Source organism: Zootoca vivipara, chromosome 3 (genome assembly GCF_963506605.1).
Source record: "Zootoca vivipara chromosome 3, rZooViv1.1, whole genome shotgun sequence".
Classification (NCBI taxonomy): Eukaryota; Metazoa; Chordata; class Lepidosauria; order Squamata; family Lacertidae; genus Zootoca; species Zootoca vivipara.
Window position 1 is genome coordinate 119,782,969 of NC_083278.1, and position 17,824 is coordinate 119,800,792.

A 17,824-nucleotide genomic window follows, 5' to 3' on the forward strand; every position below is an offset into this window, starting at 1 on the left:
AATGTTGTAAGTAGAGTCAGGGCATTCCTAGTCAGCACCAACCATGTGATTCCAGAGCTCTGTCTGCGCTGGGCAGAGGAGTGTGTAGACGGCTTCCCTCCCTCCCTCCCTCAATGTTTCCTTTTCTGGGGGGTGGGGGGGCGATGAGGCCTTTCCCTTCCCAAGTGTGCACCGGAACCGGGGGAAAGAACATAAATGTTGACCAGTGGGGAGCATGTGACAGGAGCCTCCCTGGCAGCTGTTGGAGCCTCTCAGTGGGGTAGCTTGGCTGAGCAGGTGGCAGCTGCTGGTGTCATTTGCAGGACAGGTGTGGGAAGGAGTCAGGTCACCCCATGGCGGGGGCTGGTCTCCCTTGCATCACGGCCCCGCTCTGCTCCTCATGGCACCCCGGGCCAGGCAGCAGCGTCAGCTTCTTCCGCCTTGCTCAAGAGGAGCTTGGTCAAAAGCCCCAGTTGCTTTGGGGGGGGGGAGGCTCTCCTGCTTGCAAGGCCCAGCAGCTGGGGGTGGGGATCTGGCCGCCCAGCCACCCACCTGCCCGGACTGGGCTGTATCTCTGCCCATCCGCCTGCCTGCTGGTCATCTTGGGGACTGGTGGGAGCTGTCCAGGCCTCTGGTGCTGAAAGTGCTTAGCTCCTTTGCCGACACAAGGCAAAAGCAACAGACTGCACAGAAGAGCAGGAGTTTTTTCCCTTTTGAAAAAATACCAAGCCAGAAGGTGGTGGAACTGGAACTCATATTACTAATATTTTTATAGGAATTGTTTTTAGGCTTTCTTCTTTGTTTATTTCTTTGTTTCTTTGTTTTTTCTTTACCAAGCAAACCCAAAGTGGCTTTCAAAAAGATGCAACCTGCTAATGCTCTTTTAAAAAAGAAGTTCCAAACAGAGCTATCGTAAAGGGAACAGGATTGAAATAACAGCCAGATAAGCATTATTTGTTTATTTCATTTCTTCCTGTGAGGCACCCTGAGTGATTGACGATCTAATAAAAATGTAGGCTGGTGTTCAACTAAGTTTTTCTGCTTGCGCAAGGATAGTTCTTGTGCAAGGGGGTTCCTCCCCTCTCCAGCTGTGCACCACCTCCAGATCTGATTTGGGTTGGTGGAACTTCTAGAACAGATTTAGGCAGTGGGGAGATGGGAAGAATGTTCCATCATGCAAGGAGAAATCCTCTGGCTAATGCAGGCATGGCCAAACTTGGCCCTCCAGCTGTTTTGGGACTACAACTCCCATCATCCCTAGCTAACAGGACCAGTGGTCAGGGATGATGGGAATTGTAGAGCCAAAACTGCTGGAGAGCCAAGTTTGGCCATGCCTGGACTAATGGAATGGCCATGTTGAAAACAGCTACATACGTATAAAAACAGCTGAAACAACTATGTTTTTAAAAAAGCATTTGGGCAAGTTCTACTCAGAGCAGCCCTTTTGAAATTTATGGACCTAACCTAGTTGTGCGCATTAAGTTTAGAGGGTCTACTCTGAGTAGAATTTTGCTGAACACCACCCACCCACTTGGCTGCTCTGCATGAATTCTTCGGAGATGGCCTTCTGGCTGTGCACAGACTTGCCTTCTCTGAGCATTGAGCCTGCTGTGGATCTACACACTCCCCTTTTTTTGACAGGTGTGCAACTGTTCTAGCACAGAACCAAGCCCATGACCGCTACGTCCCCCTGTTTCCAACAGAAACCAGCTCTGCAGAGGGCAGATTGAATGAGCTGTGCTTAACATCACAAGGCCTCCTCCCTCCCCATCTAGCTGCTCAGGGTGTCCCTTGCACCAGTCACGGCACCACGGTCTCCTCTGCCATGAACAGTGTCCAAATGTTTACAAGAGTGCTCTGGAGAAATGCTTCATCATCCTGTGAGGCACTTCTTCCTTCCTTCCTTCCTTCCTTCCTTCCTTCCTTCCTTCCTTCCTTCCTTCCTTCCTTCCTTCCTTCCTGTGGGTATATCTAGGGTTCCACCTGTGCCCCCCCAAGAAGAGAATGTGGGGAAAGGGAGACATCTGTGACCCTCTGGTGTTGCTTAGCTACAACTCCCACCATCCCTGGCCATTGGCTGTCCTGACTGCAGTTGATGGATGTGGGGAGTCCAGCAGCTCTTGGGGGGGGCCCTCAAATCTTCTCCACCTGCTCTCCACCTCCCGTGGCTGCTGTGACCAGGGTTCCTGTGAGTTGATGGCTTGCTGGTGAAGGAATGCATTCTGCACATGCTCACATCATGTTTGCCGTGGTTCAATCCCTGGCGTTCAAAGTAGTTTCTGGGCACTGAGCCCCTTCACCTAAATTTAGGCTGTGAGCAAACTCTCCCCCCCCCAGCCTGTTGTCTCTCTCTCTCTCTCTCTTCATTTTCCTGACATGCCAGGAGAACTGTTGGGGCAGCTTGGGCACCCCAGGGAGGAAGCATGTTTAGTCCTGAGTGCCATGTGCTGAACACAACCAGGGCAATAGAAAGGGGTCTCCTGCTTCTGCTCACCAACCCCGTCCCCGTCCCCCTGAGATCTCAGCCTTGGATTCTCTTGAAATTGTGAAGGCCTTGGAACCCAGAACCATTCCTTGAGGGAATATAGGCAAGGCAGCCAGCTTCTCCCTCTCCTCCCCCCCCCTAAAAAAAAGCAGCTTTGGGGATTAGCTGATGTCCCACAAGTGTCAGCTGAGGACGCGGCCTTCTCTTTGCATTAGCAAGAAATGCTTCCTGCTGGCTCCTGGCCCAGCACCTCCACGCCAGAAAGGCTGCGTTGGGCGTTGGTGGTTCACTCCTCTGGAAGCGCTTTTGGGGTTCCCACAGGGGCAACTCTCACCAGCTTCCCTTTGCCCCTGTGCCCAGGCTGCCCTGGTGGGGGGAACCACGATGGTGATTGGGCACGTGCTTCCGGACAAGGACATCTCCCTCCTGGACGCCTACGAAAAGTGCCGCAGCCTGGCCGACCCCAAGGTGTGCTGCGACTACGCCCTGCACATGGGCATCACCTGGTGGGCACCAAAGGTAAGAGGGGAGTGGGCGCACTGACGGGGGGGGGGGCTTGTTGGTTTCCCTGACTCAGGATCAGGAGGTCTTTTGCCTTGACTGGCAGCAGTGGGCCTTTAGGGGTCCCAAAGTGGAGTCTTGCAAGAGCACAAGGAGTGCCTGCTGGATCAGGTCCAAAGCCCATCGCATTCTGCATCCTCTTCTCACAGTGACCAAGCAGATTTCCATTATGGGAAACCCACAAGCAGGACCTGAGCCCAAGAGCCCCCTCCCCTCCCGTGATTTTTAGCAACGGGTCTTCAGAAACATTGCTGCCTCCAACTGTGGAGGCAGAGCCCTCCTGTGGGAGGGAGTTCCATAGATTAACTTTGCACTGCATGAAGAAGTCCTTCCTTTTATCTGCCCCAAATCTTCCCACTTTCAACCTCATTTGATGCCACAGATTATGGCGAAAGGAGAAGAGAAAAACTTTTCCTTCCCCTTTTTCTCTGTGCCGCGCATAATTTTATTTATTCATTTTTATTTGTGATTTATACATTTCAGTAGTTTTACAGTCATTTTAACATTTCAAAACTGGACTTCCTTCCCCCCTCTTTCTGCGGTTCCTTAAATTTATTTTTAATATCTTCTGCATACCCAAATTAACTTAATTTGTTCATTTATTCATCTACTTTAAATATATACTCTTATATAACTCTTATGAAGCTTGCCAATGTTCTTATCTGTTTACAATTAAATATTCAATAAACTATTTCTATTCTTTTATAAAAAAGTTTGTTACCTTGATTTCTTATTTTTCCGGTATGTTTCGCCATTTCTGTATATTCCATCATTTTATAAATTGCCATCCTTTTGCCTCTTAATTCCCCTTTAACCTAAAAAGCCCCCAACGCTGCAAACTTTCTTCCCTGGGAGGTGCTCCATCGGCCTGACCCTTCTGGTTGCCCTCACTGCAGCCCCGGGGGGAGAGGCCACTCTTGGGGAGGGTGCCTGGGGCTTTGCCACTGAGTGGTGGCCCCTTCTCTCTCCAGTGCCTCCTCCTGCCAGGGCTTCTGCAGCCATCCAGCTACCACCCTCCCCACCTGCTCCAGCCTGCGGAGATTTTCCCCAGGCCAACTGCCAGGCCGTAGCAGGATCTCAAGGCCAAGGCCAGGGGTCTCAAGCATGCTGGCCGGCCGTCACATGGCCTCAAGCTGCTTCAAGGGCCGTGGAGCATCTGCCGGCTGGTAATTCTTGCTGGATTAGACCCCTGCTCACAGCCATCTTGTTCCCCAGGCTTGACCTCCTTAGCCTCTTGTTTGGGTGTTTGTGGCTCAGCTCTTTCCTCCTCCTGGCCCCCTGACAGCTGTAATGGCCTTGCCTTTCCCTCCACGGTTGGCCACTTCCTCCCCCTCCAGCTTCCCCTCTTTGGTGGTCTTTGGCGCTGCCTTGCCTGGCTTCTGGCACTGGGAGAAGACTCCCCCCTCACCTGTGCCTTACCTGCACAGGACCATTTCATCACAGCTTGGGGCACCCAGACGCGGCCTCTCTCTTCTGTAGTGGCGCCTGCCCTGCGGAGCACCATCCCATCAGACGTCAAGGAATTTAAGAACTATTTGACTTTTAGGCCTGTTTGATGTTTTATTTTGTTTCTAATATTTTGTTGGGAGCTGCCCAGAGTGGCTGGGGCAGCTGGGGGCAACATAAAAGTATTATTATTATTAAGATTACCAAACATAGACCAACGGCCTGCACAGAATACAGAGACAAAACATGCCTCTTGAACAAGGCATGAGCAGATTCCTGGAAGAGGACCCTCCCCAGAGGCTTTCCCCTCCCATTTGTGGTCCCTCCCTGCAGGGCTGGCAGGGCCAAAGAGCCCATTGCTCAAAGGCAGGACCAGCTCCTCACAGATCCAGGCACAGAACAGCATGTTCCAGGTGACTCGAGTGAGTGAGCCAGTCTGCAGAGGAAAGCTGGAAGCAACCAAAGTCAGAAGACATTGTGATGTGGGGAGAACTCCAGGGAGAGGATTGGGAGCCTCTTGAGGGGAGGGGCTCCAGAGGGTGGGTGGGGGCCTCCGTGAAGCAGCAGAGCAGTAAGTAAGTAAGTACATCAATGTCCATTACTACCTGCTTCCAAACATGCCCCTGTAAATAGGAAGGTCTGGAAATGTTCAGGATTTTCACCAACTTCCCCATGAGATTCCTAGCTCACCTTCCTATGTTCATCAGGGGCGTAGATTTGGGCGCATTAGATGATCTCAAGGCCCAGCCTGTGGCTTTGGCCCTCTGCGTTGGGCTCACAGCGTTTCCACGGCAGCCAGGGTGTCGGTGGGCAGGCGAGACCTTTGGTCAAATGACAACCTGCCCCTTCTGCCTCAGGTGAAGGCGGAGATGGAGACCCTTGTGCGGGAGAAGGGCATCAACTCCTTCCAGATGTTCATGACCTACAAGGACTTGTACATGCTGCGGGACAGCGAGCTCTACCAGGTCTTCCACGCCTGCAAGGACATTGGCGCCATCGCCCGCGTCCACGCCGAGAATGGAGAGCTGGTGGCCGAGGTGAGCTGCTCGGGGGGGGGGGCAGGGGGGGACGCGGCAGGGCTGCAGCCAGGGGGTGGCAGTGGAAGGGGGGTGGCTGTTTGAAAATTAAATCCCATCCGCCGATCCATAGGCTGTCCTCCCCTGGGAGAGGGGAGAAAGAGGCAGGGACCAGCAAGGGGGCAGGAAGAAGGTGAGCCCTGTACCCACCCCCACCCCAGACTGACCCCCTCTTCTGCCTTTCCCTGCAGGGGGCTAGGGAAGCCCTGGAGCTGGGCATCACTGGCCCGGAAGGGATCGAGATCAGCCGGCCGGAGGAGGTAAGGGTGCCCACCAAGGAAGGAAAGAAGGAAGGAGGCCCACTCATGAATGAACACCCCTGGCCTGCTAGGAATCTCGCTCCCTCCAAGGCCCAAGAGAGAAGCAGGCAGTTTGGGAACTTGCAGGGTCTCTCCTTGCAGAGGCTGCCAAGTTGCCTAGTGGGTTGTTTTCAGGAGAGGGGGGCCCCCTTCCAAGTCTCTTGGCCCTGAGGGGGCAGCCTTAAGATGGGGAAAGAGACTGCCGTCCACCCAGCCAGGAGGAAGGCGGTGGAGGAGGGACTTTGCTGCACATGCGAGGTTGGGGGCAGCTGGCTGAGCTTGGGGGCGCTGCTCAGAAGTGGGGGGGGGGGACACCTGTGCCCTGCTGAGCTCCAGGACTGAGCTCACCCACCCGTGCCCACTGGCTTCACCGGGGCAGACTCTTGCCCAGTTTGTGCCCCACCCCATGAGCTAGAGCAATTGGTCACTGCTGGGATGAGGGGGAAGCGTTGGGGTTCTGTTGGCCGGGCTGCTGCCTGCCTCATCTCTCTCTCTTTCTCTCTGCATCGCAGTTGGAAGCTGAAGCTACGCATCGGGTAATCACCATCGCTAACCGGGTGAGCAGCCTTACCCGCCCCCTCTTTCTCATGCAGAGGACCCAGGCTGTGTCTTCTTGCACGGCTGGGTGGGGGTCCCTTTGCCATAGCAGGTGGATGGTGCCTTGGACGCCTTGGTCCCCAGGTCTCTCTCATTGCCACAAGCCCCCTGACGCCTTTCATCTTCTTTTTGTCCTTCTGCTCCTCCTCCCTCGGCAGACTCACTGCCCCGTCTACCTGGTCAACGTCTCCAGCATGTCAGCCGGGGACGTCATTGCCACCGCCAAGATGCAAGGTGAGTGGCGTCCCCTGGAACCGGAGCAGGAGGTGTCTCCTCGGGGCAGAATGTGCCCACATGGCAACTGCAGGGAGAGATGGCAACCATGTCCTTTGCATGTCCCAGCCCCTGGACCCATCCTGCCCCTCCTTGCTAGCCGTTGCGAGGAGTGGGTCTCTTCTCCCCAATTGGCTGGGGTGCCTGTTTTGGGGTGCCCTTGGGGTCCCTCCCAACTCTGCAGTTAACCTTCCAGACCCTGAGATCACTCTCTGAGGCCCTTCTTTGTGTGCCTCCTCCATGATAACTCCAGAGGGTGGCACCACGAGAACGGGCCTTCTCTGTGGTGGCTCCCCATTTGTGGAATGCTCTCCCCAGGGAGGCTCGCCTGGCGCCTTCCTTACAGATCTTTAGTTGCCAGGTGAAAATGTTACTTTTTAACCAGGCCTTGGGCTGATTAATATTCTACATCCTTTTAACTGTGTCTGTGAGATTGTTTTGCTGTTTTGTTTTGTTTTGTTTCTCATGTTTTTTTATCCTGTATTTTATAATTCTGTGAACCGCCCTGAGACCTTATGATGAAGGGTGGCACAGTGGAACCTCAGGTTGCAGACGTAATCCATGGCGGAGGCACCTCTGCAACGCACAGCGTTAGCATCCTGAAGTGCCACGCCTGTGCAAGCGCGGGCGCGATTTGGCGCTTCTGTGCATGCGTGAAGCGCGATTTAGTGCTTCTGCGCATGCGTGAGCTGCAAAACCCAGAAGTAACCCGTTTCGGTACTTCCGGGTTTCCTGCAGTCCGCAACCCACAAACACGTAACCTGAAGTGGCCGTAACATGAGGTATGACTGTATATAAACCCAATAAAATAAACACAAAGTGTCTTTGGCATCCCCTCGAGTGCACAGCTGAACTATGGGCCTCTGCTTGCTGTGGGTGGGGCTCTTGAGGAAACCACTCCCTCCCCGCCCCACGGCCAGGCCTGAGGTCCCTCCCCTTGCTTCCCCGCAGGGAAGGTGGTGTACGCAGAGACCACCACGGCCCACACGGCGCTGACGGGCTTGCACTACTACCACCAGGACTGGTCCCACGCGGCAGCTTACGTCACTGTCCCGCCCTTGCGGCTGGACACCAACACCTCCACCTACCTCATGAGCCTGCTTGCCAAGTAAGGGGGCCTGAGCTGGGGGGAGATCCAGCCCTGGGGGATGGAGAGAGAGGAGGAGGAGGAGGAAGGGGGTCCCGGAACGAAGGCAGGGAGGGAGGGAAGGGAAGCTGGTGAGGGGTGGCTAAGACCAGCTCTCCCCGCAGTGACACCCTGAACGTGGTGGCCTCCGACCACCGACCCTTCACCACCAAGCAGAAGGCCATGGGCAAGGAGGACTTCACCAAGATCCCCCACGGAGTCAGCGGAGTGCAGGACCGCATGGCCGTCATCTGGGAACGGGGAGTGGTAGGTGGAGGCACACCCCACGGCACCCCTTTGCGCAAGATGCCCCCATCCCGCCATGGGGAGGGGAGGGGGCCTGGGGTGTCAGAGGCCGTCAAGCAAGGAATTAACTCTTCACTATCGAAGGCTTCGCTTGCAAGATAGGGGAAGGCATGTCCTTCAGCCCCACATCATCTCTCCGCTCCTCTCAGGTGTGCATCTGATGTGGGGTTGCCACAACAGAGACCTCCGCTTATGTCTCTTCCCCACCTGAGCTGCCCGTAAGCAGGAGAAGACTGCGCCTGCGTGTGACCTGCCTCTGCTTCTCTCACTTCCGTCCTCTCCTGGTCCTGCCAGGCAGGAGACGGTGGTGTGGAAGCTCATGACTCTCCACCCGTCGGAGCCGTCTCCCTCCTCTCCCCTTCTGCTTCTGACCCCCAACCCCCTGCCCATCCCTTTCCCCCAGTCAGCTTCCAGTGCCCCTTCTCCCCAGAATGTAGCCCTCACTCCCTGTGGCTCCACCCAGGGACAAAGGCTAGCAGGAGGGGCTTGGAGGAAGCCCTCCTGGGACCCTTCTGGCTGGCTGCCCACATGTGAAAGAAAGGGGCTCAGGGCAGCCCCCCCCCCCGGCAGAGCTCCCCTTACCTCCTTCCCAGCCACCAGCACCGCCTGCCCTCCAGTAGCCAGGGGGCATACAAACTAACATGGGGGGGTGCTCCTGGATCCATCCCAGCACACACACACCCGGGTTCCCTTTCAACAGGGGGGGGAGTCCCATGGCAGCCCTGTGGAGAGGGCTTGGCAAGGCCATTTCAAAGGCAGCAATCCAGACCAGGGAGTGGTCCTCTGGTGGTGGTGGGGGGCTCTCCCAGAGTATTTTCCATCAGCTCCCTCCCCCCACCCAGCTCCTGCCAAGTTCTCTGACCTCTCTCTCTCCCCTCAGGTGGGGGGCAAGATGGACGAGAACCGCTTTGTCGCCATCACCAGCTCCAACGCTGCCAAGATCTACAACATGTACCCCCGCAAAGGCCGCATCATCCCTGGGGCCGATGCAGACGTGGTCGTGTGGGACCCAGAGGCCACCAAGTAGGTGGGGGGGACACAAAGGGGCCATGAGGAACAGGGAGGGGGCTGTGTGTCAGTGGGGCCATGTTGGGAGTGGTGGCCTGGGACTTACGGGCTGTGAGAAGAGGGGAGTTGATAGGGGGGGGGTTGCTTTTGCCTGATGCTGCTTCAGAAGCCAGGCTCCCCAGGGAAGCGGGGGGGGGGGGGCAAGGATGCTCACAAAGATTCTCCCCAGCATCATGGCTGTGTGTCCAATGCTTGCTGCATTAGTTTATTTGATGGATTGATATATTATTTTGTAAAATTGATAGGCTTCCTGAAGGTTAGAAAAAACACAAGCAGTAGACTAAAAGCAGAACAAAACCTCCACCAGCTTTCTAAGCTTCTGGGTAGATTTGTCCAAACAAGAATGTTTCCAGCATGCATCGGATTTTCAGTGGTTCTTGGTGCTGGGGGTTTTGATTGCTTCAAGGCGTTTTTGTGGGAAGCCATTCGTATGCCAATTAAATAGGTAATGAGGAAAGGCTTCACCCTCTTCCCTGCTCCCTTCCCAACCAGGCCTGCCTTTCTGCCACAGAGGCACCACGACCTCATAGCGCGGGGGGGGGGGGGGACATAGGAAGCTGCCTTGTACCATGTCAGACCCTCATTCCATCTAGCGCAATGTCATCTGCACTGACCGGCAGCAGCAACAGCAACAGCAGCTCTGCAGGGATTCAGACAGGAGCCTTTTTTCTCAGCCCTGCTCAGAGATGCTGCCATTGGGGACTGAGCCTGCGGCCTTCTGCATGCCAGGCATGTGCTCTACCCTTCCTCTGAAGCTGCAACCCGTGTTGGCTGGAGCTCAAGGGAGGGGCAGTCGAAAACAGCTGGAGGGCGCCAGGTTGGGGAAGGCTGCCTTCCCCAACTCCCGTCACAGTTCAGAAATGAGCTACAACTCCCAGTAAACAAGCCTGTTGAAACCCCTGCAGGCGTCTCTGCTTCTCAGGGAAAGACACCCAGTTTCAGTGCCAAAAGGAGGGCTCCAATTTCGCCAGACCCCTGGGCTCTCTCTTAAGTCCCTTTAGTCATAGCTGCCAAGTTTTCCCTTTTTTAAAGGGAAATTCCCTTATGCTGAATAGGCTTCCTCGCGAGAAAAGGGAAAACTTGGCAGCTATGCCTTTAGTGCATTGGCAGAGAAGACCCATTTGCTTCTGGGGCCTACGCAAAGGTCTCTTCTTCTTCCTCCTCAGTTGCGCAGGGGCAAACTACTGTCCTCCTTGCCCAGTGGATGTTTGCAGTCCATTTCCCTGGGCTCTGATCCTGCTGCTTTCACAGCACACAGTAGATGGCGCAAGCGCACCACTGCATCCTGCTTCTGTCAAGGGAAGGGGACACCCTGAGCTGCAGCTAAATATTGCAGCGTGGAGTCCTCCTGGTCAGGGTGCCAGGGAGCCAGCCACGCTGTCTCTCGGGATACCCCGTTCCATTCCCCCTCTGCCACCTCTGGCAAGAAGCAGAAGGGCTCTCCCCCCCCCCCAATTTCTGCAGCCTTGCGAGGTGGCTCTCCCCAAGCCTGCTGCTCCATTCCTCTTGCTGGGGCTCCTCCATCGCTGCTCACGGGGTCACCACATGTATGGCGCTGGGGGCCCTTTCTAGTTTTCCCTCTTTGAAGTCACTGCCCTCCCCCAGATGGTGTGGGCATCATGCGTTTCTGAGATGAAAAGCTAGGAGGGAAACCTGCAGAGTGAATTGGGCAAAGGGCCCATTTCAAAGACACGCCTGGGAGGAAGTTCCTGCTCTTTGCTTGGAGGCCTCATCCTGCCTCACTTTGACATCGCATGTTATTATTTCCATATTTATCTATCTCCCTCCTTTCCCAAATTACAACAGAGAAGGGTAAATTAGAAAAATCTATCAATGCCCACAGTACAATGTTGACAATGTTCCAGAAGTCTTTGCCCTGCTGCTCTGCAGCCTCTTTCCGGTGGGGCTTCTAAAGGAGCAGGGAGGGGGCCGGGAGCCAGCCAACCCTTGGCCCAAGAGGGAGCAGCTGCCAGCCCAAGCCCTGCCTCACCTCCCCATTCCCTGCTCCTCCTCCCAGGACCATCTCGGCCAGCACCCAGGTCCAGGGTGGGGATGTGAACCTCTTTGAGAACATGCGCTGCCACGGGGTGCCCCTGGTCACCATCAGCCGCGGGCGCGTAGTCTACGAGAACGGCGTCTTCATGTGTGCCGAGGGCACCGGCAAGTTCTGCCCCCTCCGCTCCTTCCCAGACTCCGTCTACAAGAAGCTGGTGCAACGGGAAAAGGTAACCGGGGCAGAGGGGAGAGGGAGGCAGGGAGGGAGGGCAGGGCAGTGCCTTGCATTACAAGGCAGCCTTGCCGCTGCATTTAGCAGCAGAGGGAAGAATACCATGAGTGGGGGGAGGGGGCTCTGCAGAGGAAGAGGAGGAGGAGGGGCACGCCCAGAGGGGGGCAGGGGGAAAGGCTGGAGCCCCCCAGTTCCTCCTTTTAGGGCAGGAGTGTGGGAGTTGGGGGGGTGCGGGGGGAGGATAGCGGGGCAGGGGGAGGCACAGACGGTGGAGAGCAGGACTGGGCATCCCAGGTGTGCTTGTGATTTGGGCATCCAAGTGCAGAAATCGGCATCCAGGTGTTTGGGGTTTTGTCTTTTTGCTTTTTCAAAAGAGGAAGGAAATGCCTCACCTTTTTCCTGCAAGGAGAAGTGTTGGGGCTTGGCCAGGCCTGGCCTGGTTAGTGAGACTTGGCTAGAAGGGGGGTGAGGGGTGGGACAGGACTGAAATGGCTACCACTTGAGCAGAGGGGCAACTTAGGGATTAAGAGGCTTGACTGGGAGGGGAGGATGTTGGTCCCGGGAGAGAGAGGCTGGCAGGAGAGCAGAGGAATGACCAAGAGACCCAAAGGAGGGGGCTTAGGGAGGTCACCAAGAATGCCCACCCATGGCACCCCAGTCCTCCCCCCCCCCCGAATCCTGGAATGTTAGAGTTGGCACAAGGACTGTGAAGGCCGTTTAGTCCTTCCTGGGATGGGGGGCAGCCAAGCTCTGCAGGGGGAGCCGAGGGAATGCTCCCAAGGGGTGGGGGCTGAAGAGGGGGTGAGACAAGCAACCAGCACCCACTTCTTCGCCGCACTTCCCCTTGTGGTCCTTGCTGTAAAGGGAGGGGAGGCATTCTCCGTGAGCCTTGGAGTGGGCTGGGGAGCCCCCCCCCCGGGCTCTCCAGATTTTACACGAACTCCCAGCATGCATTGGAGTTTGACCAGTGGCAGTCTGGGGCGAGGAGCGGTAGCAGAGAGCGGCATCAGGAGGGGGTCCCTGGCAGTGGACTGGAGGTTGGCAGACACGGCACCAAGGGCCCAGTACTTGCTGGTCAAGGGGGGCACAGGGGGAAATGAGAGGAGCCCCCGTTCCCAGCCCCCAGAGCCCACTGCTCCCTCCCAACCCAAGCCCCCACCCCGACCTGCATTTCACCCGCCCGCCCACCCCGAGCCCCCCAAGAGGCAGGCTCCCCCTTTTCCCACCTTGGGGTGGCGGCTCCTCGCTGGCGTTGGGGTCTCCAGAGGCCGCCTTTTCCGTTGACCTGTGTTTGCGTGTGCCTTTTGTTGTTTTGCTCTGCTCAGAGTTTAAAGCTTAGGGGCGTGGACCGCACCCCCTACCTGGGGGACGTGGCCGTGGTTGCGCACCCTGGGAAAAAAGAGACTGGGACACCCCTGGCAGACACGCCCACCCGGCCGGCCACGAGACACGGGGGCATGCGCGATCTCCACGAGTCCGGCTTCAGCCTATCCGGTAAGAGCGGGGCTGGAGCGCGGGGCCTTCTGTGGGGGAGGGCGCACAGAGGCGGGAGAACCCCCCTGCCATGCTCCTTGCACCCCCTGGCTGCATCTTCCCTGCCCCGGTTGCCCCCCTCCCGCCTCCTGCCTTGCCCCCCGTTCTGCACCCCCTGCCCTGCATAGCCAGCTGCCCCAGGAGGGCTAGGATCTGGCTTCCCACCTCCCCTGCCCCACCACCCAGCAGAGCCCCCCGCCCCCCAATTCCTGCAGTGCCTGCTCCCCACCCCCTCCAAAGTCTCCCCGTGATCTTGGTTATTGACCTGCATTGGGTGGGAATGAAGAGAAGGGAGACCGAGAGGAGGGTGCAGGCCGGAGTCCGACCAGGCCGCTCTCTTGGAGAGGTGGGCATAGCGTCCTGGAAGGGGCTCCCAAGGGTCCTCCAGCCCAGCCCCCTGCAATGCAAGAATCCCGGGCAGGTAGCCAGCCAACCTCTGTTTAAACACCTCCAAGGAAGGAGAGGCTACGACTCTTGCAGGAAGTCGGTTCCACAGTGTTGGGTATTTTGGCTGGGTCAGGATAGCACCCCGTTCAGCCCCTTCCCCCCCCCTTGAGGCACACCTGCAGGGCTACACAGAAGCAGTGCTGCTCATAGCAGAGAAGCCTCTTGCCAGCACTGCCAGCCGTGGCCGAGAGGGAGCAGTAGGGCCAGGCAAGGAGGCGGCATGTGGGGCTTAGGGGTTGGCATGTGGGGCTTAGGGCTCTGCCGCTTGCCTGAAATCTCAGTTGGAGGAGGGGCAGGGGGTCCCTTTCCTTCATTCTCTGCCACAGTCCTTTTTTCACATTTATTTATTTATTTATTTATTTATTTATTTATGCTTTTCAAGTTTATACTTTTCACTGATTTTATACATTTCACTAATTTTACAATCATTTTGACATTTCAAAACTTGACTTCCTCCCTCCCTCTTTCTGCGGCTCCTTAAATTTGTTTTTAATGGGTGGCGCTGTGGGTTAAACCACTGAGCCTCTTGGGCTTGCCGATCAGAAGGTCGGCGGTTTGAATCCCCGCAACGGGATGAGCTCTCGTTGCTCGGTCCCAGCTCCTGTCAACCAAGCAGTTCGAAAGCACCTCAAAGTGCAAGTAGATAAATGGGTACCGCTCTGGCGGGAAGGTAAACGGCGTTTCCGTGTGCTGCTCTGGTTCACCAGAAGCGGCTTTGTCATACTGGCCACATGACCCGGAAGCTGTATGCCGGCTCCCTCGGCCAATAGCGCGAGATGAGCGCCGCAACCCCAGAGTCGGTCACGACTGGACCTAATGGTCAGGGGTCCCTTTACCTTTACCTTCTGTATATCCAAATTAACTTAATTTGCTCATTTATTCATCTACTTTAAATATATACTCTTATAAAACTGCAGGTTGTTACAATAATCCTGCCGATGTTTTTATCTGTTTATAATTTAACCGTGAATATTCAATAAACCATTTCCATTCTTTTATAAAAATTTGTTATCTTGATTTCTTATTCTTCTGGTAAGTTTTGCCATTTCTGCACATTCCATAAGTTTTTGCATCAATTCTTCCTTTGCTGGGACTTCTGCTTTTTCCATTTTTGGGCAAATAACATTCTTGCCGCTGTAGTAACATACATGAATAAGTTTCTATACATTTTAGGTAGTTCTGTCCTTGTAATTCCCCAAAGAAAAGTTTTTGGGTTTTTTATAAAGGTTTTTTAAAGCATTCTTTTCATTTCATTATATATCATTTCCCAGTAAACTTTAACCTTACTACAAGACCACCACATATGATAAAAAGAACCTTCTTTCTCTTTACATTTCCAACACTTATTTGATTTAGATTTATACATTTTTGCCAACTTGCTCGGTATTAGATACCATCGACATATCATTTTCATATAATTTTCTCTTAGACCATAACATGCTGTAAATTTTATATCCATATTCCACAATTGTTCCCGTGCTTCCATGTCTATATTATGACCAATATCTATTGCCCAATGTATTATTGAGGATTTCACTTGCTCATCCTTTGTCTCCCATTCCAATAATATTTTAGACAGCAAATTTACATTACATTCCAACAGGTGTCTCTCCAGTTGTGATATTTGTTCCCCAAACCCTCGTATCTTATCTTTCTTAAATACTTCATTCAAATGATGATATTGTATCATGTTGTTAATTTTCCTGATAATTCCTTAAATTCTTTTAATTTGTACTCTCCTCCCTCGTTTTAATAAATTTCTTTAAGTTGTCCATCTTTCTATCATATTCTTTTTCTTTATCGCTATGGCTTCCAACGGTGAGAGCCAAAGTGGTGTTTTTTTTTACCTCTAATAAATTCTTATATTTATGCATACTCTACTTTTCCCCTAATTATATGATTTGTAAATCCTTTATGAACTTTCACTTTTTCATACCATAAATAAGCATGCTAACCAGAAATATTATCATGACCTTCTAGATCTAGAATATGTGAATTCTCTAATGTCATCCATTCCTTCAGTCAACAGAGACAAGATGCCTCATAGTATAAACTAATATCTGGCAGGGAAAAACCTCCTCCCTCTTTGGCATTCTCTGCCACAGTCGTGAGAAGAAAACCCCACTCCAAAATTTCTATTTCCATTTCAAGGGAGTTGATATGCAAATAGCAGCTTCCAAAAAGGAGGTCTTTCTTGGTCCCAGAGCAGGGCGTGAGAGAGAGCTAAACTTCTCTCCCCCTCTCCAATCCCATTGTTTGCATCTGGTTTGGACCTGAGAGTGCCTGGGGGCTCTGAGCTCTGGGGCTGGGGTCCCCAGAGCGTGTGAGGGGTTTAGGTGGCATCTCTTCTGCTGGAGGTTGCATGGTCAGTCATTTTAGGGGGGGGGGCTTTCATGGGGCGATGAGTAGGCAAGAAGGCAGGCTGCACCAGTGATGTGATTTTTTTTCCTTTTTTGGCCGGGGGGGGGGGGATGATTCTCTTTGTATTGACCTCTGTGAAGAGGACTCTGTTATGTGCAGAAGCCGTGGTTGGCAATGGGGAATCTGCTTCCCAGAGCAAAGTGGGGGGAGGCTGCCAGCCTGTATCTTTTGGCCTCTTGGCCCTTTAGATGGCAGGGTGGGGGGCATGCCTCTTACTCAAGGCTGGCAGAACAAGGGGTGCTAAGTCTGGCACTCAAACTTAATGCCAGATGTCAAAAGTGAGAGGCTTCAGTCTGGCCTCCAAAGTCCTGCTTGGGAATTTTTGGAGGTGCTTTTGCTGCTAAGGGGACCCAGGTGGTGCTGTGGTTAAACCACTGAGCCTAGGGCTTGCTGATCAGAAGGTCGGTGGTTCGAATCCCTGTGACGGGGTGAGCTCCCGTTGCTTGGTCCCAGCTCCTGCCAACCTAGCAGTTCAAAAGCACGTCAAAATGCAAGTACCTGTAGATAAATAGGAACCGCTACAGCGGGAAGGTAAACGGCGTTTCCATGTGCTGCTCTGGTTTGCCAGAAGCGGCTTTGTCATGCTGGCCACATGACCCGGAAGCTGTACGCCGGCTCCCTCGGCCAATAATGCGAGATGAGCGCGCAACCCCAGAGTCGGTCACGACTGGACCTAATGGTCAGGGGTCCCTTTACCTTTACCTTTGCTGCTGAATTGGACCTGGTAGGTCGTCCCCCTCCATGAAAAGCGTGGGAGCAACTCCTCCTCCAGCTCAACCCCGGGGGATTATAGCCACTATGAGGGTCTCTTCCTCTTCCTTGAATTGCTCAGCAGTGGGGGGGGGGGCAGGGAAGGGGGATTGCAGGCCCTGGTGCATAAGGTGAATCTTCCTCTCTGCTGCTTCTGTCTCCCCTCCAGGGGTGCTGACTTGCCCCCCACATGGAGGGGGGGCCTGGCATCACATGGCATGCCCCGCTCCTGCCCAGTGTGGAAGTGCTTGCCTGGTGGGCGGCAGGGGATAATGACCCCTCAATATGGGGGGTGCTCAGCCCCTCCCCACAAATATTGAGGGGCCGAAGTCCCTTCTGCTCTCTTTAGTTGGGGCCCCTGCTCCCTCCTCAACCTTTGCTTGCCCCCAATTGCAATTGCAGGAAAGAGTTTTTTCTAGGCCTGGCAGTGGGGTGGGGTGGGGGGTTGCGCCTGAATTTGGGGGAGAACTGGTGGAGCTGTTTACGGGGGTCCTCGCTGCAGCTGTTCTCCTCCCCGGCTGGTCCTTGTGGGCTCCCCCCTTTTGGCCTGGATGGGACAGGATGTGCCCCCCCCCGTTGCCGGTCTGCTTCTGACCACCTCGTCCTTCTCTGTCTCCAGGTTCTCAGATCGATGACCATGTTCCAAAGCGAGCTTCGGCCCGGATTCTCGCTCCCCCCGGAGGCAGGTCTAGCGGCATTTGGTAGCTGCTCCCCCGACTTGTCCCCCAACTAAGGACGCCGTCGCCGCCCCCCTCCACTCGCCCGGCTGCTCCCCCCACGCCCTGCGGGCTCGAGGCAGACACACCTTTCACCAGAGCTGCCACCGAAGACCAGCACTTCACACCGGATGTCGTGATGACCCCCCACCAAGACCCCTCCCCAGAAGGAGGCTGCCGAGGGGTCCCGAGGCCAGAGGCACCCCCCCTCACTCCAGGCTGCGTGGAAACACAGGCTGATGCACAGGGGGGTGGGGGGGTGGGAGGCAATGCTGGGCTGCTTCTGTCTCTTTCTTCCTAGTGGAGGGGGGCAGCTCCCCCAAGTGCCACGGGTGGTGGGGGTGGGGGCCGTCTTAGGGAGGGGGCAGGGCCAAGGGGGGCCCACCTGGGCCCCAGTTCCTTTCTGTTTTGCACGTTGGGTTTTTTGGATAAGTGACATTTTGACTTGTTTGTGCATCACGTGGAAAAAAAAAAGAGTAATCCTGAAATAAAAGGTGCTTTGTGTGACTAGCAG

At 54.8% G+C, this 17,824-nt stretch overlaps 1 protein-coding gene across 1 annotated transcript in view; it reads left to right on the forward strand.

Annotated features, from left to right (window-relative positions):
- DPYSL5 (dihydropyrimidinase like 5) overlaps positions 1-17,547 on the forward strand; it is a 35,485-nt gene extending 17,938 nt beyond the window's left edge. Inside the window, exons 3-13 of the mRNA XM_060273229.1 lie at positions 2,825-2,983; positions 5,329-5,508; positions 5,739-5,807; positions 6,359-6,403; positions 6,602-6,677; positions 7,668-7,824; positions 7,968-8,109; positions 9,029-9,171; positions 11,234-11,441; positions 12,769-12,937; positions 17,214-17,547. Coding sequence (XP_060129212.1) covers positions 2,825-2,983; positions 5,329-5,508; positions 5,739-5,807; positions 6,359-6,403; positions 6,602-6,677; positions 7,668-7,824; positions 7,968-8,109; positions 9,029-9,171; positions 11,234-11,441; positions 12,769-12,937; positions 17,214-17,299 — 1,434 coding nt within the window. The 3' untranslated portion in view covers positions 17,300-17,547. The remainder of the gene's footprint in view (positions 1-2,824; positions 2,984-5,328; positions 5,509-5,738; positions 5,808-6,358; positions 6,404-6,601; positions 6,678-7,667; positions 7,825-7,967; positions 8,110-9,028; positions 9,172-11,233; positions 11,442-12,768; positions 12,938-17,213) is intronic.
- The last annotated feature ends 277 nt before the right edge of the window (positions 17,548-17,824 follow it).